This window comes from Pongo abelii, chromosome 1 (genome assembly GCF_028885655.2).
Source record: "Pongo abelii isolate AG06213 chromosome 1, NHGRI_mPonAbe1-v2.0_pri, whole genome shotgun sequence".
NCBI classification, from domain to species: domain Eukaryota; kingdom Metazoa; phylum Chordata; class Mammalia; order Primates; family Hominidae; genus Pongo; species Pongo abelii.
The window spans coordinates 191,002,555-191,026,757 of NC_071985.2; the positions used below are offsets into that span (position 1 = coordinate 191,002,555).

The following is a 24,203-nucleotide window of genomic DNA, read 5'->3' on the forward strand; positions in this document are numbered from 1 at the left end:
ACATGAGATGAATCTACAGTAAGAAGCAAAAAGTAAATGCAGTGAAAAGCTCACCATTCTACAATCTATCTTCAGGGAGGTATCCTTCTTTCCTACTACTATATTTGATAAATTTCAAACAAAACAAAACATCCTTTCCATTGTGTCGGCTTTTGGACACACACTTTATTGCACTTGATTTTTTTATACATCCATCTCCTAAACAAGATATGTTTATTCATCTTTTTAATCCTCATGGCTCAGCACAGGGCCTGACATACATAGGCATTCAACCAATATTTGATCTCCAAAGCATGACCATTCATGCATCCATAATCCTCTTTTTATAGTATAAAGATGGCTGATATTCAGGCCCCCATGTATATTTTAAGGAATATATAATTCCCAATAAGCTCTTCTTTTTAAAGGTGATTAACAGTTCTAGTGTTCAATTTCAAAATCAAAATGACATCAGGTGAGCATTATCAGGTGTCATTAAAAGACAAATGCCAAACGTATTTGCCTGCACACCACTGCCTTTTCCCTTTCTTTCATTTTCTCTGTCCATATGAAAGCCATGGTTTTTTTGTAGTTTTCACCATCTCTAAGAGCCCTGAACAATTTCTGATCCTATAAGGGCTTTTTACTTCAGTTTTTGTCACCTATAAAAGCTGTGTGTCGAGACTGAAGATTATCCACTATCTTCTCTTCTATCTCTATGCCTTTTTCTATTTCTTCCTCTGATAGCAATAACTTGGTTTCCGAGTCTTTGGTTACAATAAACACAAAGGACTGTCGTGACTCAAGGATATTAGCCACCACCACTTGATGCTGATAAATTTCCAAAGCCTTCCGAGCTCGATTAATTACAATGGCGGGGTCAGTCTCCAACTTAAAGGAAATTATAAATGCTTTGGGGGCCCAATCTTTAACCAAAGGAGAAAGCAGTTTTGGCACCATCTTCATTGTTATCTGTATTGGAAAAAGAAAAGCTTAATAAGCAAACAATGGTCATTACCTACCAGGTCAATCTCATGGGAAACTAAGGAATCAAATTTAAGTGGGATTTCTCAACCATCAAACTTTTCAGTTAAATGCTTAGTTTAAAGTCTTAGGGGAACACAGTGGCTTGGCCTGTAATCCCAGCACTTTGGAAGGCCAGGGTGGGTGGATCGCTTGAGCCCAGTTCAAGACCAGCCTGGGCAACATGGCAAAACCATGTCTCTACAAAAAAATACAAACCTGTAGTCCCAGCTACTCAGGAGGCTGAGATGGGAAGATCACTTGAGCCTGGGAGGTTGAGGCTGCAGTGAGCTGTATTCGTGCCACTGCACTTCAGCCTGGACAACAGAGCAACACCTTGTCACACACACACACACACACACACACACACACAAAAAAAAGCCTTGGCTCTGTAGAGTTCACAGTGATGCCTAAATTCAAGGCCCATACATATTCTGGGGCAAACCATGCCTTCTGAATAAGCCCTGCCATGCTCTGCCACCCTTACCACCATTAATATTTTCTCAAGCATGTCCCTTTATTTTTGAACCAAACTCTCAAATAAACAGATACAAATAATCTGTTCATACAAATGCTTGGCAGAAGCCCAAATAAAGTTGGGTTTTTAAACCTCTCAGCCTAAAATATTTCTTGCATTGGTAGAATGGCTATTAGATTCCATTTTTAAATTGTCACGTGTAACACAACTTAGCAGTGAGGAAACTGATTTTATTTTCACTTGACCAAAACTCCTAGTACCTCATCCCCAATCCCTTCTCAGGGTAATGTTCAGTTTCTTTGTTACTTTCAAGATAGAATTAAAAACTGTGGGATAAACTAAAGATCCCAGAGATTTAAAAGTGTGAAATCACTAAGCTAATCATCAGACTTTCCCCTAAAAAAAAAGCTGTTAGTGTGATAGGGATCATGTACCAGTTTATTTATACTTTATTTTTCTCCTTAGCATTTATCACTACTAAACGAGTTATGTATTTGACTTATTTATTGTCTCCTCTGCAGAGGAAGCAACACAAAGGCAGGGTATGTTTCTTTTCACTGCTTTCATCTCCAGGTCCTACAGCAGTGTAGGACCTCAATAAACTATTCTACAAAGTCGGCAAATGCCCCACAGGTAAGAGTTTCTCCTAATAAAATCCTACCTGTATCACCCAATAAATGACTAAGAACTCCTGAAGGTTCCAAGAAGCCAGATCATCTAAAATCACAACCACACCTACCTTATCCATATTTCTTCCTTAACCTACAATAGCCCCCAACTAATCTACCCACTCCACTTTCTCCCTCTCTACTTCGTCTTTCATACTGATGCCAGAATGCTGTTCTCAAACAAAAACTTTATCTCATTCTCCTACTTATATGTCCCTTAGCTCCACAAGAAAAAGTCCAAGCTCCTTAAAAAAGGAAAACAAAGTCTTCTACAAAGCAAGCCATCTCTTCAGTCAGCTCTCCAGCCTTACCAAAGCACTTCGGTTCACAGCCCACTGCCCACTTTCAAATTCCAACTGCCATACTCCACCTGGAATGACCTTTCCCACTTCGTACACCCACTGCTCATATTGTTTTGTTTTTTGTTCTTTTTTTGCGACGGAGTATCGCTCTCGTCGCCCGGGCTGGAGTGCAATGGCGAGATCTCAGCTCACTGCAAACTCCGCCTCCCGGGTTCAAGCGATTCTTCTGCCTCAGCCTCCCGAGTAGCTGGGATTACAGGCGCCTGCCACCACGCCCGGCTAATTTTTGTATTTTTTTTTTAGTAGAGACGGGGTTTCACCATGTTGGCCAGGCTGGTCTCGAACTCCTGACCTCAGGCGATCTGCCCTCCTTGGCCTCCCAAAGTTCTGGGATTACAGGCGTGAGCCACCGCGCTCGGCTCTGCTCATCTTTTAAACCCAGTTCAATTCATCTCCTCCAAGAAGCTTCATCGACTCCCCCAGGATTCACTCGCCCCATGATCTGACTGCACTTTGTACATACCTCCACTAGAGCATTTATCACTCTGTATTGTAATTATGTCTGTGTCCAGCTCCCTCACTAGATTGTGAGGTCCATGAGGGAGGGCGGTGTCTTATTCATCTCTGTATCCCCTGTGCCTAGCGAATACAGATGCAGAAAGGCCATCTCCAGATCAAGAGGAAATTAACCCAAGATTGGTTATATGGGATTAGATCTCTGGAAGAGAAGTGCCTATCACCTGCAGTGGGCCCCCAGATGACTGGATCTTGTGTTCAGGCATTTCAGAGACAGGAACATAGAAATCTGACACAGCCGCAGCCAGGTAAAACATCGCAGAAGGGCCTGCAAAGAGAAACACAAGGTGTTAACAAATCGGCGAGGTACGATATAGGATCAGCTCCTTCTCAACTCGCGTTCCCCAGCTGAGATCCGTGGGTAAGCGGGAGATAAGGGGATAAGTATCTGGAGAGAAAGGCTGTGCTTCCAGGCAAAAGGGGTACTCTTAGGGCACGCACCTAGCGGATTGAGTGCCTGGGCCGCAGCCTGCAACAGATGCAAATAGTCCGCCAAAGTGGTGAACTCTACCGCCAGGAAGGTGCCTGCAGCCGCAGCCTCCTGGTAGCTCCTCAGAGCCTCAGCAAAACCCGGAAGTGCATTCTCCTCAGCCTCCAGGCTCAGCAAGCCCGAAAGGGCTGGACCCGAAGGCCGCAGAGCAGACAGCCAAGTCTGGGGTGGGAAGCGGTGGGCATAGGGGAAGGCGGAGCGAGCGCGATACAAGAACAGGACCCCATAGCCAGCGGCTAGGAAGGCCTCGGCCGAGGTTGCACCGCGCCGCCCGCTGCTGAAGTTGTCCAGGAAGCGCACCGGCCGCGCTTCCAGTGGGACCTTGGTGCCGCCTGACGTGACCAACACCACCCGCCGGCCCTGCGCGCCCAGCTTGGCCGCGAAGCGAGCCATAACCTCAGCCCAGCGCGCAGCACCGGGAGGCTGGGGGAACTCGGCTACCGGATCCATTTCCGCCATCTGCACCGCAGCAGCCAGCGCCTGCGCACGTTTCGCGGCCGCCGCGCCACGCCCCTTCTCCCCTACCTGGTGTACGCGCCGCGTCGTACTGAGTGGGCGGTTCACTACCCTTCTTTTGACACTAGGTCCCGATCTCGCCAAGTCTGGAAATGCATAGTTGTTCTGCCCCAGAGCCCAGCGAAAGTGACACTGCAAAGAGGGGGATTCCCCGGCTGGGTGGGCATCTGGTAGGGTCACGTTCCCTCACTTTCGTTTCCTAGCCTGGGTGAAGAACTGGCCATGTTTGACGCTTACCGGCCACTGTACGAGCCTTCCTGGACTTGGACTCCATGGGAGTCGTTTCTTGGCCATTTGACCTGTGGGACTTGTGGGTTTTGTGCTTCTTTTTCTTTCTTTCTTCCCCTTTTTCAACTTCAACAATACACCCAGATGTTAGTCGAGTCACGTCCCGCCGCCGTCTGCCCTTGAAATGCTGGCAAGTACGCGGCCCTGCGATCGTCACGTGACGCCAGGGTTCAGCGTATCCTTGCTGGGCAACCGTCTTAGAGACCAGCACCGCTGGCTGCACCATGAATGTGATCTACCCACTGGCGGTCCCCAAGGGGCGCAGACTCTGCTGTGAGGTGTGCGAAGCCCCAGCCGAGCGGGTGTGCGCGGCCTGCACAGTCACTTATTACTGGTAGGCCCTGAAACGTGGCACCTGGGCGCTTTAACTCCCTCCCTCTCTCCCTTTCCCGGGTCTGGCTTGGGTACCTTGCGTTAGCCGTTGCCCCTGACTCTGCAAGGGACACCTCAAAAGGGCTTTAAGACAGGCCCCTAAGACTCCCGTGGCCTCGTCTGCCTCATCTCCCACTTACTCATTCGTCACTCATGTTTTCTGAAGGCGTACTATGTGTTATGCACTATTTTAGGTGCTAAAGTTACTGGGGCAGCTCGGTAGATCAGTTCCATCAAAGATCTAACATTCCAATGTGGGAGACAAATCAGTAAAGAAACAGGCCGGGCGCGGTGGCTCACGCCTGTAATCCCAGCACTTCGGGAGGCCGAGGCGGGCGGATCGCCTGAGGTCAGGAGTTCGAGACCATCCTGGCCAATATGGTGAAACCTTGTCTCTACTAAAAAATACAAAAATTAGGCGGGAGTCGTGCTGGGCGCCTGTAATCCCAGCTACTCGGGAGGCTGAGGCAGAAGAATCGCTTGAACCCGGGAGGCAGAGCTCGCAGTGAGTGGAGATTGCGCCACTGCACTACAGCCTGGGCAACGAGAGTGAGACCATAGTGAATGGGGCAGTATGTGGAAAGCTTTCTCTGTGGAAGAAACATTTTGAGCTGCATTTTGAGAGAGCAGTCAGAACCTGCTGTGTACAGGAGTAGTGAAGAAGGGTAGGGCATTCCTGGCATCCGGGACTGCTAGGGCAAATGGCAAAAGAACAGAGTTTGCTAAGAGCTGAGTGGAGAACATAGTAGTGGAGGGAGCAGTCAGTGATTTTCAAACTGCAGGCCAGGGCCCTTTAGCAATTTATGAATAAGTCACAATCACCATTTAGAGAAAACAACAACAACAAAAAAGAGCATAGAATGAGTAGAAAGTATCAGGTTAATTCTACCTGAATTGTTTCTTAAAACTTTTGTCTTAGTGTTTTATGTGGACGTGTGTGTGTGTACAGGGAAAATGTATTTCTTACTATAGGTTGAGTCAAAATTAGCCGGATGTGGTGGCGCGGGCCTGTAATCCCAGCTACTCGGGAGGCTGAGGCAGTAGAATCGTTTGAATCCAGGAGGCGGAGGTTGCAGTGAGCTGAGATCGCTCCATTGCACTCCAGCTTGGGCAACAAGAGTGAAACTGTGTCTCAAAAAAAAAAAAAAAAAAAAAAGTTGGAACATCATTGTGATAGGTAGTAGAAGTTTAAACTAAGAAAATAAAGGTTAGGGCTAGACAGTGACATGAGATCAAGGGTTTGGAATTTATCCCCTGGGAAACCATGGATGGTTTTGAGCTGACATGCTCTCATTTGTGTTAAGAGGATGGGCTGCAGTGTGGAAGATACAGAGGAAGGTAGACACTGACGGCTGCATAACAGATTAAGAAGCTGTTGCAGTACCTTCTCATACTGGCCTAGGTGTCCTTCCTCAGTGCTCTCAAAGCACTGAGTATGTCCCCTATCCTAACACTTAGGACATGGACTGAAATCATTTATTTATTTCCTTCATTAGGCTGTATGCCTCACAAGGGCAGGGATGGCATCTGTGTTTTCGTTGCTATCTCCTCTTTGGTGGCTTTATTGCATTTAGAATATAATTAAGAATTTGTAACAGAAAATACAAGGCCCTGGTTATTTCTCTACCTTCACTTCCCACCACACTTACCCCATTTTTTCTTTGCTGTAGTTATAGAGAACTGAAATTCTAATTTGCTAAGCCCTTTCTTCCCTCAGTTTCTTTTCCCAGACTGTTCTCTCTGCTAGGAAACTCCCCTTCAAGTACAAGCCTTCATGGCTCCCTTTCATCCTTCAGTTCTCAGTTTAAATGTCATTTCTTCAAAGAGGTCTAAACCCAGTCTCAACTCCCCGTCATACTTTTCTCTCTCACAGTATCATTTTTCTTTGCTTTTTCTGTACTTTTGTATTTTCGTGTTTGCTTGTCTGATGTCTATGTCTTTTACTAGACCCAGTGCCCACACATATCAGACACTCAATGAACATCTGTTGAATAAAACTAAATGGATAATAAACCCATTAACTTGGGCAAGGAACACAGGGGAAAAGATGACGGGCGTCAGATTTGGTTTTGGGCATAGAGTTTGAGAGGCTTTGGGTCACCCCTGGAGAGATGGCCAGTAAACCGCCGTGAGTAAAACCTGCCACTCAGGCTTGGGAAAGATTCAACCCTTTTGCTTGGTGTGAGCACTGACTTTTTCCTTAAAACACCCCTGTCCTCTGTATCCCTCCAGCCGGAAGTAATTCCTTCTTCCTCTGAACTAACTTTACAGTACTCTGTATCTCTCAGATGACTCATATTTCCCTTCATTTTAATTGTTGGTGAGTGTGTTATTTCAATTTTGTTATGTTCCATTAATGCTAGATACTATGTTAAATGTGTACAGAGGGACTGTCAAGTATGCTAACTTTTGATCTATGTCTGACCTGTCATTGTATGCCCCATAGTCTCTAGCAAAGTGTCTTGAAATAGTTGGCACTTGTGCTTTTATCCCTTGGGCCAAAAAATAAAAAATAAAAACATGAAAAAAAAAGAAAGACATAGTTGGCACTTATACCTGATGAATGCATGTATAAATTATCATCTTCTATGCCCTTCAATTTTTTTCTTTTACTTCTTTTACTTGCTTTTAATTCTCTTTAAGACCTTCTCCTTTTGTTTCTTTGCTTCCTTTTCTCCAGATTTCTATGTCTTTGTGTCTTGGAGATTTCAAGATTTTTTGATAAAACAAAACTGAGGTCGTTGTTCTATAGCTTTTGATGGTTGAATGTAAAGCATCTAGTACCCTGCCTGGAACCACGTTGGCACACAATAAATGTTCTTTTTCATCATCCCAAGTTTAAGGAGCAAGAAAGTCAGTTTGAATTTGTGAAAGTTTTTTTCTGCAAAAGAATATTTTTCCTGATTATAAATGCAATTCATGCTCACTGCAGAAAATCTGAAAATATAAAAAATAAAGAAGAAAAATAATCCATAATCCCACAACCCAGAGATTAATAACCTGAAATTTTGGTGAATTTCCTTCTTTTCTCTGAATACATTTATTTTATATATTGTGTGTAATCTTGTGCATATTGCTGTATAGTGGATTATGACCATTCTCAGAGAATAGCACATTTTTATTTACTTTAGAGACACAGTAGAACTTTTTTTTTATTATTTTTTTTTGAGACGGAGTCTTGCTCTGTCGCCCAGGCTGGAGCGCAATGGCACCATCTTGGCTCACTGCAACCTCTACCTCCCGGGTTCAAGCAATTCTCTTGCCTCAGCCTCCCAAGTAGCTGGGATTACAGGGATGTGCCACCACGCCCAGCTAATTTTTTTGTATTTTTAGTAGAGACGGCGTTTCACCATATTGGTCAGGCTGGTCTCGAATTCCTGACCTTGTGATCCGCCCTCCTCGGCCTCCCAAAGTGCTGGGATTACAGGACACTAGAACATTTTTAAGAAAAGGTAATTTTATGGAAGTACATGCTAAGACATTGGTGACAGGTAAAAGAGACTTCAGTACCATAGGTTTGCATGAATTTAAATGTCTTTAGTCAGGGTGGTCATTCTGTAAATCACTACAGATACTATTGCTTCCTGTTCTTGAATACCATTTCACCATTGGTCTCCCCCACACTGCCAGTGATGGCATTTAAATTTGCACTTCATATGTCAAAAAAAAGGAAAAATTATTGCAAAAAATATTGCAGATTACTAAGAAAACAAACAGTGAAGTGGTATTCAGTAATAGGAAGCTGTAGGATCAGTGGTGAATTGTAGAATGAATGCCCTACCTAAAGACATTCAAATTCAGCTTAAAAAAAACATGATAATAGCCAAACAAAACATGTCTGGCTCACAAGCTACTTAATTGTGAGCCCTGATTGAAAGCATTTATCCATTCCTACTTTATCCCTGACCCTGTGTTAGGTGTTACGGATGGGACAGATCAATAAGCAGGAAGCCCGCAAATATATAAATAAAGCTCACTTTTTTAGAAAGGCAAGATATGTCAGTTGCTCTCAGTGGAACAAAAGTTCAGGCATCTAAGTTAACATTTCCATTGCTTACAAGCCCCACTTGATAAATTCCCTGTGGAACTCAGCTATATCCTGGCTAAGTGCTTTTATTGATCTGTTTATAATATTTCTCTACCTCCCCAAAAACATTTTAAATGGTTTCTGTCATTTCTTTGGTAGCAGTCACAACTTGTAAAGAAAATACTTTAGTTGCATTTCTATTGTCCAAGAAGGTGGCAATATTGTCCAAGAAGGTGCTTGAACATGGCTGTATATTGTCTGTGGCTGCTTTTGTGCTACAACAGCAGAGTTGAGTAGTTGCAACAGAGACCCTATAGCTCTCAAGCCTAAAATATTTATCTGACCCTTTACAGAAAAACTTTTCTGATCCCTCCTCTAGATTATTGTTACCTGTTTTGAAATATGTATAAATGGAATCAAACAGTTAACTCACATTTAAGTGAAAATCTGTAATAAGCAATAGAAATGCAAAAACCCATGATTGTATGCATCTAATAACAGAGCCTCAAAATACATGAAGCAAAAACAGACAGAACTGGAGAGAAAAATAGACAATTTAATAATAATAGTTGAAGACTTCAATATCCTACCTTCAGTGATGAACAGAACAACTAGATGAAAGATCCAGTGTCCCACTCTCAGTAATGAATAGAACAACTAGATAGAAGATCAAATATCCCACTTTCAGTAATATGTAGAACAATTAGACAGATCAGCAAGGAAATATAAGACTTGAACCACACTATAAACCAACTAGACCTAACAGATATCTGTAGAACACCATTCAATAACATGAGAATGCGTATTCTTCTCTAGTGCATATAGAACATTCTTCAGGATAGAACATATGTTAGACCATAAAATAAATCTCAATAAATTTATAAGGATTGATTTCATACAGAGTATGTTCTCCACCTACATGGAATGAAATTAGTAGTCAATAACAGAAGGAAATTTGGTAAATTTACAAATATGTAGAAATAACACACTCTTAACCAATGAGTCACAGAAGACATTACAAAGGAAATTAGAAAATGCTTTGAGATAAATGAAAACAAAAACAACATACTAAAACTTAGATGCTGGCAAAGCAGTACTCAGAGGTTACTATATGAATTTAGTACTCATATGAATTTATACTAATATACATTACATTGAAAAGAAGATCGCAAATCAGTAACCTAGCATTTCATCTTAAGAAACTAGAAAAAGAAGAGCAAACTAAAACATATTTATAAACTCCTTTATGCACAGCCCTGTGTTGGGTATAGACACAAGCTAGCAGAAGAAAGGAAAATTGAAGATTATAGCAGAGATAAAACAGAATAAAGAAACTACAGAGAGAACCGATGAGACCAAAAGTTGGCTCCTTGAAAAGACCAACAAAATTGACAAACCTTTAGCTAGGTTGACTGGCCTAGAAAAGAAGATTCAGATTGCTAAAATCAGAAATGAAAGTGAGGACATTACTACCAACCTTGCAGAAATAAAAGAGATTATAAGAGAACACTATGAGCAATTGCATGCCAACATCCCTGTGTGACTTCAGAATGTGAATGAGTGCCTGCAGAAACAACATACTCTCCAATCCCAACACAGTTTATACATCATCAAATAACCACATGAAAGGAAAGAGATTTGAGTCTCAGAAATGGCTTTGAGCTCCCTGCCTGGTTTGTGTTTGGCTTACTTTTCTGGTGTCTAGGGATAGGCCAGTAGGAGGGTTAATGGAATCTTAAGTCATGCCAAATATAAAGATCATGAAGTCTATGTTTCTGTTGTCAGTGGGGTGGTACATCAGAAAGCTGACTGGGACAGCATCCATGAGAAAATATGTCAGCTCTTGATTCCACTGCGCACTTCCATACCCTTCTACAATTCAGAGGAAGAACGGCAGCATGGCCTGCAGCAGCTGCAGCAGCGGCAGGTAGGGCCTATGGCACTTTCCAAGTTTAAGTCGTAGGTGCAGTGAAGCTGCCCAAGACAAGGGTCGAACTGTATTGAGATCACTAAATTGTAACCTCACTGAGGGCAGAGACTTTGTTTTATATCTTTTTAAGTCCTCAACACCATCCAGTCTATTGTTTTCCCCATTTACTAAATACTCACTGTATTAGTCTGCTAGCACTGTCGCAATCAAATATCACAAACTTGGTGGCTCAAACAGCATACATTTATTTCCTCACAGCTCTGGAGGCTGGGAAGTCCAAGATCAAGGGGTCAGCAGGTTTGGTTTCTTCTGAGGCTTCTCTTCCTGGCTTGCAGATGGCTGCTTTCCTGCAGTGTCTTCACATGGTCCTTTGTGTGCAAGCATGCCTGGTATCTCTTTGTGTGTCCAGTTTCCTCTTTTTATAAAGACACAAGTCAGATTAGGTTAGGGCCCACCCTAATGGCCTCATTCTGACTTAATCACCTCTCTACAGGCCCTAGCTCCAATTATAGTCACGTTGTGACAGACTGCAGGATAGGGCTTCAACACATGAATTTTGGCAGGGGACACAGTTCAGCCCATAACATCCACAGATACCAAGAGCCTGGCCACATAATAGGAGGGTTAAGAATGATGTATGGATATACTGCTGAATAAAGGAGGTTAGCAAAACCTGCCACTATTATTATGTATAGTGTTGAGTATTATTGAGTATTGAGCATCTCAATCACTCTAAAAAATTAGCCCCTTATTATAAGCCATAAATCTCTAAACATAAGATCCATCCATTTTACTGTTATGACACTTTGATAGTGGCCTTAGAACAATGCAGAGTTAAAGTTTTTTGTGATATTAGCTAAACAGAATAATTCTGGAAGGGAAAATGAGATGTTTCTCTCAAAATTAACTCAATTAGGAAGGCAGAAAGTTTCAGATTGTCCTGAGACATGCTAGCTTTGCTAAAGTTTTATTAGAACTATAAAATAATACTCATTTATTCATCTGATAACTATATTGAGCATTCATCTATGCCAAGCACTGAACTAAGATGAAAATACACATGTTCCTGGGCCTTAAGCAACTCATAGTCCAGAGTTTGCCTTCTTATATCACTTACGTGGGGCTTCACGTCCACTCTAATACAGGCAGGCTCACTATGTGACTTTAACTGGGTCATTAGGTGTTGGCCTTATCCCCAGGGCCGTTTACATCCACCTTTGCCTTTAACTTTAGACTGTCTCAGATAGTCTGTTTCTCTCTTCCACAGAAGTATTTGATTGAACTCTGCTACACCGTAGCCCAGAAATACCTCTTTGAAGGGAAACACGAAGATGCTGTACCAGCAGCTTTGCATTCCCTTCGCTTCCGTGTGAACCTGTACGGCCTGAGCTCCGTAGAGCTTGTGCCTGCTTACCTGCTGTTGGCCGAGGCCAGCCTTGGTGAGTGAAACCGACTTGAGATCCTTGGATCCCTTAAGTGGTGTTATGTTTGGGTCACACCAATGATCAAAGAGTCACTCTTGACAGTGGCACCAAGAGACCTATTGTAGAAGGAGCAGGGTTGCTGTAAAGTTAAGCACAAGGTAGGGAAGGAGATATCACAGACTTTTGTCTACAGCTGGCAGAAATCCACTCACGCTGGCCTGCACAAAAAGGAGGAACTTTGTGAGGGTGCTGTAGTATCCTACAGGAGCTGAGGCTTCAAGAGGGACTAGAATTGGAGTGCCTTTCGTTCTCTCTCGGGCCTTGTCTCCTGTATGTACTTCTCTCTGGGTATCTGCTTTGCTATTTTCCCTCTCTGCAGACCAGATTTGTCTACCCTATGCTCACTGTAGAAGACAACTACCCCAAAATGACAGATGGAGTTTTTCAGTTTACATGTTTTCTAAGTTTGAAGTAGGCAGTAGAAACTAATTAGTTTCTGATTTCCAATTACAAATTTGTAGAAGACAGAATTTTGTTGACATGGCTTGAGTGTGGGATCCACCTTTGTTCCTTGGGATCAGAGCCACATAGTTTAGAAATACAGGAACCCACCCCTATAGATGGGAGAGGCAATTCTGAGAGTATAGAGCAGACTTAGCAGATACCCTACGTGGTGGCTACTACAAAAGGAAAATTGGCATTTTGAGAGGAATTGATATTCTTGAGCATCTGCAGTGTTTTAGGCACTGTGCTACCATTTCATATATTTTGATAGCCACCGTTTTAAAAAATGCTTCATATGTTTTAATAGCCACCATTAAAAAAATACTTTTTTAAAAGTAAAACTTTTTTAAAAGTAAAACTGTTAAAATTAAGTACAATATAAAGAACTTTTTTATCCCCTGAGTTCTCTGAGAGTAAGTTGTTCACCTGATTCCCTATCCTTAGAATACTTCAGTGTCCCCTTAGTAAATGAGATAGATTGTATTGTGGTTATGAAGGAGAATGTCTTTGTGGGAACCACACAAGGGGACCCTGTCATCTAAGAAGGCCCCATTCAAGTTTCTCGAATTTTCCCAATAACATCTTTATAGCAAAAGGATACAGTTCAGGATCACACTTTTCATTTTGTTGCCATGTGTTGGCAACAAAACTCTGGAATAGTTTCTCAACCTTTTCTTGACTTTTATGACCTTGACACTTTTAAAGGTTACAGGCCAATTGTATAATAGATTTCTCAATTTGAGTTTGTCTGATATTTGCTAATGATGGGACTCACGTTATGGATTTTTGGCAAAAACAGTACAGAGGTGATGCTGTGTTCTCATCCCATCCTACAAACTGGCATGTTTTCATTTTTTTCATTACTGATGGTGTTCATTTTAATTACTTTATTAGGATGGTGTCTGCCAGGCTTCCTCCCTGTAATGTTACTCTTTCACCCTTCTGTAATTAATAACTTTAATTTTCATTTCATGGAGAGGTCCTTTGAAACTATATAAATATCCCATTCCTCATCGAATTTTCAATGTATTCATTTAGTTATTTATATCAGTACTGCCTCTTTATTCAATGGGCTTAAATCCATTACTATCATTAATTTGATCCTCAAACTGTCCCTGATTTGACCAGTGACAGCCCCCACTCAAGCTGGCTTCTGCATCTCCTAGATACAACCCCATTTGTTCTTTGCTCACTTGACTGCTTTCTGGAACATACCTCTAAAGAGCCCTGATTTCTTTCAGTGGAAAGTGAAATTCAGAAGCCGAAAGCTGTGCACTAGATGTACTCATGCTATTGGGGTATTACTGCTCCCAGGCCTTCTCAGTGGAGTTAGGGAGTAAGTGTAAATATAATAATGGGTGTATGTATATACACATTACATCTGTATTTATTTCTACATCTATATATCTTCTTTTTTTTTTTTTTTTGAGACCGAGTCTCACTCTGTCACCCAGGCTAGAGTGCAGTGGCGCAATCTGAGCTCACTGCAGCCTCCTCCTCCCTGGTTCAAGCAATTCTCCTGCCTCAGCCTCCCGAGTAGCTGGGACTACAGGTGTGTGCCACCACGCCTGGCTCATTTTTGTATTTGTAGTAGAGACGGGGTTTCACCATGTTGGTGATCTTGAACTCCTGTCCTCAAGTGATCCACCTGCTTCAGCTTCCCAAAGTGCTGGGATTACAGGTGTGAGCCACCATGTCTGGCCTATATCTATATATCTACATCAATATCTGTATGACCACTAGTCTATACTGTTTGATCCAGATTTAATACAGCACCACAGGGTTCACTCTGATTTACTTCCATTCCATAATTGCAACTCCCTTTGCTGACAGCTTTCACTTTCATTAGTTTATTTACATATTAATGAGTTCCCCTATATGAATCAATCCCTGCTCTCTAACTCCATCCTTTCCACCTTACAAATACCTCCTCCCGCTCCATGGGCTCTGACTCCCCATTCCAGGCTGCCTCTGCTGCATGGATCCCTCCTCACTTGTGTGGGTTCCAACTCTCCATACCAGGCTGTTTGCCTGCAGGAATGCCCTGCTCACCCTGCCCAGGTCTGACACCCCATTCCAGACTGTCTTTCCTCCAAACTAATGAGAAAAGCACTGGACAAAAAAATACAGCCCAGGTTCTCTTTACTTCTGACACTGGCTAGCTATGGGATTCTGGAAAAGTCACCCTAGCCCAAGTCTCATCATCTCTCATCTAGACCACTGCCTACTAACTGGTCTCCCCACATCTTCTCTGGCCTCCCTCCAATGTGGTTTGCATACAAAAATGTGACCCATCACTCCTCTAAATAAAGATCAAATTTCTAAAGCAACCCATGAGGCTCTGCTTGATCTAGCCCTTAACAAATTCTCTCACCTCAATTCTATCACCTTGTCTCTCTTGAATTATTCTCTCCCTCCCTTCCAGTTACACCGACCGGCCTTTTCTCAGTTCCTCAGAAGCACGATGCTTTCCTTGTTTGGAAAAGCTTTTCTGTAGCCACTCTCTCTGCTTCTCCTCTTCTTCCCTTCACCAAATTAACTCTTTGTCATCTTTCAGGTTTCAGCTCAAGGGTTACTACTGCCTTGTGTAGAAGATTTCCCAGGGCTCCAGACCAGGTTGGGTCTCCCCCTTTTTTTTTTTTTTTTTTTTTTAGACGGAGTCCCGATATATTGTACAGGCTGGAAGGCAATGGCCTGATCTTGGCTCACTGCAACCTCTGCCTCCCAGGGACAAGTGATTCTCCTGCCTCAGCCTCCCGAGTAGCTAGGACTACAGGCACGCGCCACCACGCCCAGCTATTTTTTGTAGTTTTAGTAGAGATAGGGTTTCAATATGTTGCCCAGGCTGGTCTTGAACTCCTGGCTTCAAATGATCCACCTGCCTCAGCCTCCCAAAGTGCTAGGATTACAGGTGTGAGCCACTGCACCCAGCTGGGTCTCTTTTTTAATATACTCATTTAAAGACCTACTCCTTTCTTCTGAGCACTTACTCCATTAATAATTGTATTCATTGATGAGATTATTTAATTGTCTCCCTGCTCCAGTAGACTGTAAGCTCAGGGAGAACTGAATCTGTGTCTATTCTTATTCATCACAGATGTCTTCACACTCAGCCCAGTACTTAGCACAGAGAAGGTACTAAAAAAATAATTTCATAGTACCTGAAACCTTGCGAGCACTGTGTAAGTATGTGTTGAATCTGAGTTCTCTTCACAGGATTCTTTTAGGGATGAAATGAGTTCGAGTGTAATGACCATGAAAGTGCTTTGAAGTCTAGAAAGTGCTGTCTAAATAGAAGATTTCACTGTAACTCCACAGTCATTGGTTTAAAACCTTGCTAACATTTTTGGAAGTCTAAAGAAATCACTTTCCTGTGCACAGGTTTATTTCCCATCTTAGAGATTCCTTCAGACTGGAGTGGACAGATAACAGAAATTCAGCTTTTTTTTTCTTTTTAGTAAAACTTTGAAATTTTAATCAACTAGAAATGACATTTTCAGTAACACTTCAAGGAGGAGCCACCCTACTCATCTTCCCCCACTGTTACCAGCGTTTTGGAAGCAGGAGAGCCTGGGTTCAAATATCAGCTCTTTCTTTACTGGCTGAGTGATCGTAGGCACCAAGCTCTTCCTCACTCAGAGCTCTCACATATATGGTTCCTTTTGCCTGGGATGCTCTTTCCTCTCTCATACATGGCTGGCTTTTGATCATCCTTCAGGTGTCTGCTTAAACTGGCCAGGTGTGGTGACTCACACCTGTAATTTCAGCACTTCAGGAAGTCGAAATGGGAGGATCTTTTGAGCCCAGGAATTCAAGATCAGCCTGGGCAACCTAGCAAGACCTCATCTCTTAAAAAAAAAAAAAATTAGGCGGGCATGGTGGCATGCACTTGTAGTAGTCCCAGCTACTTGGGAGGCTGAGGTGGGAAGATTGCTTGAGCCCAGGAGGTGGAGGCTGCAGTGACCTAGGATTTTGGTTACTGTGTTCCGTTCATTTCCTTCACAGCACTCATGTTTTGTCTATTTATTGTATGCCTACTTCACTTGATTTTAAGCTTCTTGGAGTCAGGGATCATGTCTTAGTGTGCATTGAGCATAATGCATTGTGATAGAGACTCAATCAGTTAGGTGAATATATGGTTGGTTGAATGAATGAAGTTGCCTCCTCTTCAAATTCCTCATCTGATGATGATTTCACAGGGCTGTTGGCAGACTTAGACCACAGATGCAAAGGGACTAGCACAATGTCGGGCAAATAACAGGTCTTCAATAAATGCAGATTCCCTTTTCTTCCCCTGGGCACCTCACAGCCACAACCTTTGACTCAGCTGTGACTGCCGTATGCTGCATTCCTTCACTTTCATCACCAAGTCCTGCAAAATCTTCCCCCGTAATATCTCCCAGATCTGCCGTTAACCCAGTGTAAGCCTGTTGCCTCACCCTTCGGACAGGTACCACTGGTCTGTAAGTGGCTGTTCTTTCTCAATTCCATACACTAGGAAAATCACCCTAAGGGGTAGTATCTCTTCCTTTGTGTCTCAACCACCTCCACTTCACCCTGTGCCTCTCCATATAGGCACTGTCCATAAGAGGCAGGCCTGAACTTACGCACTCACTGGTCACAGTCTTAGTTCTGACTGTAATCTCATGGGCTAGTAGCAGCCCATTCTTCTCATCGTACTCTCTCTCTCTAGCCTCACAGTTTATTCTCCCAAGTACGCCTTTTCCTTTAGGACTGATGCTTGTTTAGATGCTAGTTCAGCTGGGCCTTGGAGTCTTCCTTCTTTGGCATTGCCTCCTTGAGTGAGAACTGGATGTTGAAAATTTTAAATTTCCAATATTTGTCAATGCCCTGTACCATTTTTTCCCCATATAAACAATCTTAGTTAAGATTGTTTAACATTCTTCAAATGTGAGAGGACTTCAGCCTAAACCTCATATTTTATAGACAAAGCCTGGAGGGAAGATGTGACTTGCCATGTTCACATGAGCCAAGATCAGGGACTAGGCCTCATGCTCCTAATCTAGTAGTTTCCCATTTTAGTTTGCACTTTGACCTTCCGTCAGGCAAAGTTACTTGCTTCTTCTTGTAGACTGCTTCCTCTTCATCTCTTTTCCTTTAATTCAGTGATGTAGGGTTACAAGTAGAATAAAAGCATGCTTACATATGAACTAGGTCTGACAGGAAGGACACAGAGGAGCAGAGGGTTGGCTTATGAGGGGTTCGTGTCCTTATCTCCTGACCCTTCATTGATGCCGTTTCTGCTGCAGCACATATCACACCAATGCTTCACCCCCAGAGCACGCCTCCTGCCCTGCAGCACGCTGACATAGTGGCTTTCTATTCAGTTCAGACAAATTTCCCCAGGAGCCAAGCAGGTAGGCAGGCCTCTGTATATGTAAAGATGATATGTAATAAACAAAAAGCTTTAAGTGTCAAGAGTGTCTAAATATTAGCAATAAAGGTGGCTTTCCTTTCTCTTACCTCCCACATTACTTAGTAACTGTGTGTTGTCCATTCTACCTCCTGTCTTTTTGATCTCCTCTTCCTTAGTTCACTGTCTTATTTCAGGCTCTTAAGCATGCTTGCCCGAACTATTTCAGACATCTTCCAGTGAATCTTCTACCTTTATTCCTCTCCTCTGGTCCCTCCTCCACATTGGTTCCAGAGGATCTTTCTCAATTTAAATCCGATTCTCTCACCCTTTTTGAAAATCCTCGTTTTTATCCGCATGCATGAAGTTCCTTGGCATAACTCACTAAGCCCTCTGTGACCTGCCCCCTGCCTATCACCATAGCCTCATTTTCTGCCATTCTGTCCTTCACAATTTGTGCTCCAGCATCACAAGCCAATATAGTCGGCCCTCCATATTTGCAGGTTCTGCGTCTGCCCTTTCAAGCAACCACGGATCAAAAATATTTTTTAAAATAATACAATGATTAAAAATGATACAAATAAAAACAATACATGATGTTACTTGTGGGCTTATAAACAAAAAAAGAAAAAATTTAAACTTAAGACAAAAATGATATAGTAGAACAAGTATTTACATAGCATTTACATTGTATTAGGTATTATAAGTAATTTAGAGATGGTTTAAAGTAAAAGGAATGATGTGCATAGGTTATATGCAAATACTACACTGCTTTATATTAGAACCTTGAGCATCCTTATATTTAGGTATCTGATGGGGGTTCTGGAACCAATTCCCTGCAGCTATGACTCTGTATAGTTCTATGAACATAACATATTATTTCATATTTCTCTGACATTGCACATGCTGTTACTTCTGCCTGGAATGCTCTCCCTGCCTTATCTACCTGGAAAACTTCTATTCATCCTCAAAACTCAGCTCAGACTCTGCTTCAGTGTCCCTCTCCATCTCATCTATAGAATTAAACATTTCCTATCCTCTCACACTTCCAAAGCTTATGTTTCTATTGCAATTATACTATATTGTAAATACATTTGTTTTCATGTTGCACTTTGAATCCCCATCACTCAACACAAGGCCTGGCACATAAAGGGTATTAAATATGCATATATATATTTCACAATTGAGATATAATTCACATATCATAAAATTCACCGTTTTAAAGAACAATTCAGGCCAGACACAGTGTCTCACGCCAGTATTCCCAGCACTTTGGAAGGTCGAGGTGGGTGGATCACCCGATGTCAGCGGTTTGAGACCAGCCTGGCAAACATGGTGAAACCCTGTCTCTACTAAAAATACAAAAATTAGCGGGGCGTGGTGGCGCATGCTTGCAGTCCCAGCTACTTGGGAGGCTGAGGCATGAGAATCACTTGAACCCGAGAGGCAGAGGTTTTAGTGAGCCGAGATCACGCCACTACACTCCAGTCTGGGCAACAAAGTGAGACTCCGTCAAAAAAAAAAAAAAAAAAGACAATCCAGTGGTTTTAGCACATTCTGAAGGTTGTGCAACAATCACCATGATCTATTTCCACAACATTTTCATCACCCCTAAAAGAAAGCCTGTAATTGTCAGCAGTTACTCCCTCTTAGTTCTTCCCTTGCATTGGACCCCCTGTTAGTGCCTCCATTGCATTGGACTCCCTGTCGCCTGGCCACCACTAGTTTACTTTCCATCTCTATGGATTTGCCTATTCTGGACATTTCATATAAATGGAATCATACAATATGTGGCCTTTGGTGTCTGGTTTCTTTCTCTTAGTATAGTGTTTTCAAAGTTCATCCAATTATAGCAGGTAGCACTACTTCATTCCTTCTTATAACTGAGTAATATTCCACTCTTGGATATGGAGATGGAGATAGAGATGCCTCCTTTTGGTCATCCACTCATCAGCTGATGGACATTTACATTGTTTCTGTTTTTTTTTTTTTTTTTTTTTTGGCTCTTCCAAATAGGCTGCTATGAACATTCCTGTATGAGTTTTTGTGTGTCAATAAATACTTGAGTCAATGAATAAATGAGTGAATGGGTAATGACTCATATTTCCTCATGTGTTCTTTGGCCTGGATATGAATTATAACCTTCTTTTCTGCTGTTGGGCAGGTCTGGGCCGAATCGTTCAGGCTGAAGAATATCTATTCCAAGCTCAGTGGACAGTCCTCAAATCAACTGACTGTAGTAATGCCACCCACTCTTTACTGCATCGGAACCTGGGACTTCTCTATATAGCTAAGAAAAACTATGAAGAAGCCCGTTATCATCTGGCCAATGATGTAAACAAGCTAAGTTATAACACCTGGATATTTCCAAAATCTAAATTATAACACCTGTATATTTCCGAAATCTGTTTAATTTTTTTAAAACTGTGCATTTCTCTAAAACTTTCTGTTTACAACTGATTATTTGGTGGGATGTTAGCCATAACACAATTCTACCGGCCTGAGTTCAAGCATTTCTACTTCATAGCTATTCAACCTTGGCCAGGTCACATATTCCTGAAGTTTCAGTTGCCCTGAAGAGTAAAGGGAGGCAAAACAGCATACTCGTTAAGAGAAGGGCTTTGCTGGCCGGGCATGGTGGCTCACGCCTGTAAACCCAGCACTTTGGGAGGCCAAGGTGGGCGGATCACAAGGTCAGGAGATTGAGACCATCCTGGCCAACATGGTGAAACCCCGTCCCTACTAAAATACAAAAAATTAGCCAGGCATGGTGGTGCACGCCTGTAGTCCGAGCTACTCGGAATGCTGAGGCAGGGGAATTGCTTGAACCCAGGAGGTGGAGGTTGCAGTGAGCTGAGATCGCGCCACTGCACTCCAGCCTGGCGACAGAGCAAGACTTTGTCTCAAAAAAAAAAAAAAAGAGAGAGAGAAGGGCTTTGCTTCTAGTCACAGATCTGTTGTTTCACTAGCCACATAGTCTTGGAAAATTTATTTAACCTCTTTCATCACCTGCAAGACAGGAATAATAAAATAGTCTCTGCCTCATTGGGTCATTGCGAAGATTAATAATAGGGCAATATATGTACAGTACTTTGGCTATTATTTTTAAAAATAACAGTAATATCTCTACTTCAGAGTGTTGGTTATTAAATTTAAAAGAGCTAAATGTATAAGAAAGCACTTATCGATGATAAAACTCTGTACAAAGGTTAGATGGGATGTTGAGGGTGATACTGAATTGTTCTTTCAAAATTTAAGGGGTTTCTATTAGGATTTCAGTACTGGAAAATATTACCAGAGAAAAGAGTTCCTGGGTGTGAAATCTGAGTTAGCGTAGAGTCAGACTGCAGTCTCCATGCAGGTTGGTTCTCTCTTCAGCCTCTCTTCTGGCCTCTGCACCAAGCAGCCCTTACTCTGGTTGCCTGCCTGTACAATGTCCATAAATTAAATTTTACGCTGGTTACTCTTTAAATTCCACTACCCCGTATCCATTCTCTGCCCTACTCTGTGCCCTGGGAGCCTGACCTCTATGGACTCCACAACCTCTATGGACTCCATTGCTCTCTGGCCTTGGTTGGGTTTGGAGAGTGGAAGGCACAGTTGGGGAGTGGAGAGTAGGAGGAGAAAAAGGCTGGGGCACTGATTCTCTCTGCTGCCTCTCTGCCCCACCCCTAATCTGGCAGGAACAGTGTTCCTCTGTGGCCACAGCTCCTGTCAGGCAGCCTTCTTCCATAGTGCTAGCTCTTGCTGGGCCCTGGTAACCTTGTTTCCTCCCCTTGCTGTTTCAGGTGTAGGGATGGTAATAGTTTCTTGCTATTGGTAGTCCCTGGTGTTTCACTAGGCCTTGTTGGTTTTACTCGTAGGGCTTTTCCCTAGCCCTTGTTGGTTTCTTCACCCTTCTACATGTCAAATAATAATTCCACTAAACTATCTTCAGGCAATCTTATTGAGGGTGCCATCTAGTTCCACCTGGGCTCCTGACTAATACAATTCTTTGTGTTTCCTCTCTATACTCTACATCCTCCAACAAATTAAGTAGAGGCACATTCTGTCCTGAGCTGGGCCACACAGTTAAGAATTAGTAGGCCAGGTGTGGTGGCTCACGCCTGTAATCCCAGCACTTTGGGAGGCCGAAGCAGGCAGATCATGAGGTCAGGAGTTCGAGACCAGCCTGGCCAATATGGTGAAACCCCGTCTCTATAAAAAATACAAAAATTAGCTGGGCGCAGTGGCTCATGCCTGTAATCCCAGCACTTTGGGAGGCCGAGGTGGGCGGATCACCAGAGGTTGGGAGTTTGAGATCAGCCTGACTAACATGGTGAAACCCTGTCTAAATATACAAAATTAGCTGGGTGTGGTGGCATATGCCTGTAATTCCAGCTACTCGGGAGGCTGAGGCAGGAGAATTGCCTGAACCTGGGAGGCAGAGGTTGCAGTGAGCCAGGATTGCACCACTGCACTCCAGCCTGGGCGACAGAGTGAGACTCAGTCTCCAAAAAAAGAAAATACAAAAATTAGCCAGGTGTGGTGATGCGTGCCTGTAGTGCCAGCTGCTCGGAAGGCTGAGGCAAAAGAATCGCTTGAATCCGGGAGGCGAGATTGCAGTGAGCCAAGATCGCGTCACTGTACTCCAGCCTGGGCGACAGAGGGAGACTCTGTCTTTAAAAAAAAAAAAAAAAAAAAATTAGCACAAGCTCAGATTCCTTAGCCTAGCTTTTTAAATACACACACACACACACACACACACACAGCTTTATTGATATATACCATAAAATTCACCCATTTTACGTATACAATTAAATTATTTTTAGCAAATTTACAGAGTAGCGCAACCATCAGCACTATCAAGTTTCAGAACACTTCCATTACCCCAAAGAGATCCCTTGTATCCATTTGCAGTCATTTCCCATCCCTGTTCCAGCCCCAGGCAACCACTTCCTGTTTCTCCAAATTTGCCTTCTCAGGACAGTTCATACAGACAGAATCATGTGTGGTCCTTTGCATCTGACCTCTTTCACCTAGGGTGATTATTCTGAGATTCATCCATGTTGTTGCGTGTATCAACAGTTCATTCCTCTTATTGCTGATTAGCATTCCATTGCCTGGATATACCACAATTTGTCTATCCGTTCATCACTTGATGGACATTTTGGTTGTTTCTATGTTTTGTGTATTTTAAATAATGCTGATATAAACATTTATGTACAAGTCTTTGTGGGTAGGTACTTAGAAGAGGAATTGCTGGGTCATGTAGTAACTCTATGTTTAACTTTTTAAGGAACTACCAAACTGTTTCCACAGAGGCTACACCCTTTTACATTCCCACTGGCAGTGTGTGAGGGTTTCATTTTCTCCATATCCTTCCCAACACTTTTGATTTTCTGTATTTGATTCTAGCCATCCAGTGATATCTCATTATAGCTTTGTTTTGCATTTACCTAATTACTATGTTAGCATCTATTCATGTGCTTATTATTCATCTGAATATCTTTTTGGAGAAATGTCAGTTCAGATCTTTTGCCCATTTTTAAATTGGAATGTTGTAACAGTTTTTTGTATGTATTCTAGATACAAGTCCTTTATCAGATATATGATTTGCAAAAGGAACTTAAGCACTCTCCTTCTTCCTTCTGCTATAGATTTATTTTGCCAGTTGTGCCTTTGGAACAGAGGACATTAGGACTTCAGGAGGCTACTTCCACCTGGCTAACATATTCTATGACCTTAAAAAGTTGGACCTGGCAGACACATTGTACACCAAGGTGAGCTGGGGAATGTGGGAGCTGAGCCCTCACTCTTAGGCTTGGTGTCTTACGACTTGTATTAGACTATTCATGAAAAACATACCATTCATGAGAAAGAGAGGTACAGAGAGATGAAGTGGCTTGCCCAAGATTATATAGCCTGATACATGATATACACCATTTTCTTTCTTCCAGTGTCTCCACTACCAAAATAGACTAACCCTTAACATCCATAGGGTGATTAACGAATAATGAAGGACAGGTCCGTAAGAGCCAAACCCCTTCAAATAGACTGTTGTATGCTGTGTCATACCCATAGCAGCAAGCTAATGTGGGCATATTGAAGTGTGCGATAGAGGAGATTTCCAAGGGAAGTCTATTGCTACAAGATCCTGTCAAGGGATCCAAGAACATGAGAAATTTCCATAATTACATATAAAACATTTTAAACTGTTTCCAATATATTAAAATGTCAGTTGTATCCATATAGTAACACCTCACTTAGCAG

General features: G+C 42.6%; 2 protein-coding genes across 10 annotated transcripts in view; one reads left to right on the forward strand and one right to left on the reverse strand.

The window, feature by feature from the left end:
• PPCS (phosphopantothenoylcysteine synthetase) overlaps positions 1 to 4,443 on the reverse strand; it is a 17,242-nt gene extending 12,799 nt beyond the window's left edge. The window contains exons 1-3 of one of the 8 annotated variants that reach the window (XM_024252487.3): positions 4,270 to 4,443; positions 3,191 to 3,294; positions 132 to 951 (exon numbers count right to left, since the gene is read on the reverse strand). In XM_024252487.3, coding sequence (XP_024108255.1) covers positions 628 to 951; positions 3,191 to 3,294; positions 4,270 to 4,306 — 465 coding nt within the window. In that variant the 5' untranslated portion in view covers positions 4,307 to 4,443 and the 3' untranslated portion in view covers positions 132 to 627. The other 7 variants (XM_009251597.3, XM_009251593.3, XM_009251599.3 and 4 more) reach the window with 7 other exon arrangements.
• Positions 4,271 to 24,203, forward strand: part of ZMYND12 (zinc finger MYND-type containing 12) — a 25,529-nt gene continuing 5,596 nt past the window's right edge. The window contains exons 1-5 of one of the 2 annotated variants that reach the window (XM_002810963.4): positions 4,271 to 4,654; positions 10,505 to 10,646; positions 11,917 to 12,088; positions 20,116 to 20,285; positions 23,591 to 23,713. In XM_002810963.4, coding sequence (XP_002811009.2) covers positions 4,545 to 4,654; positions 10,505 to 10,646; positions 11,917 to 12,088; positions 20,116 to 20,285; positions 23,591 to 23,713 — 717 coding nt within the window. In that variant the 5' untranslated portion in view covers positions 4,271 to 4,544. Of the gene's footprint in view, positions 4,655 to 10,504; positions 10,647 to 10,907; positions 11,039 to 11,916; positions 12,089 to 20,115; positions 20,286 to 23,590; positions 23,714 to 24,203 lie in introns of those variants that run through there. The other variant, XM_054537061.2, reaches the window with a different exon arrangement.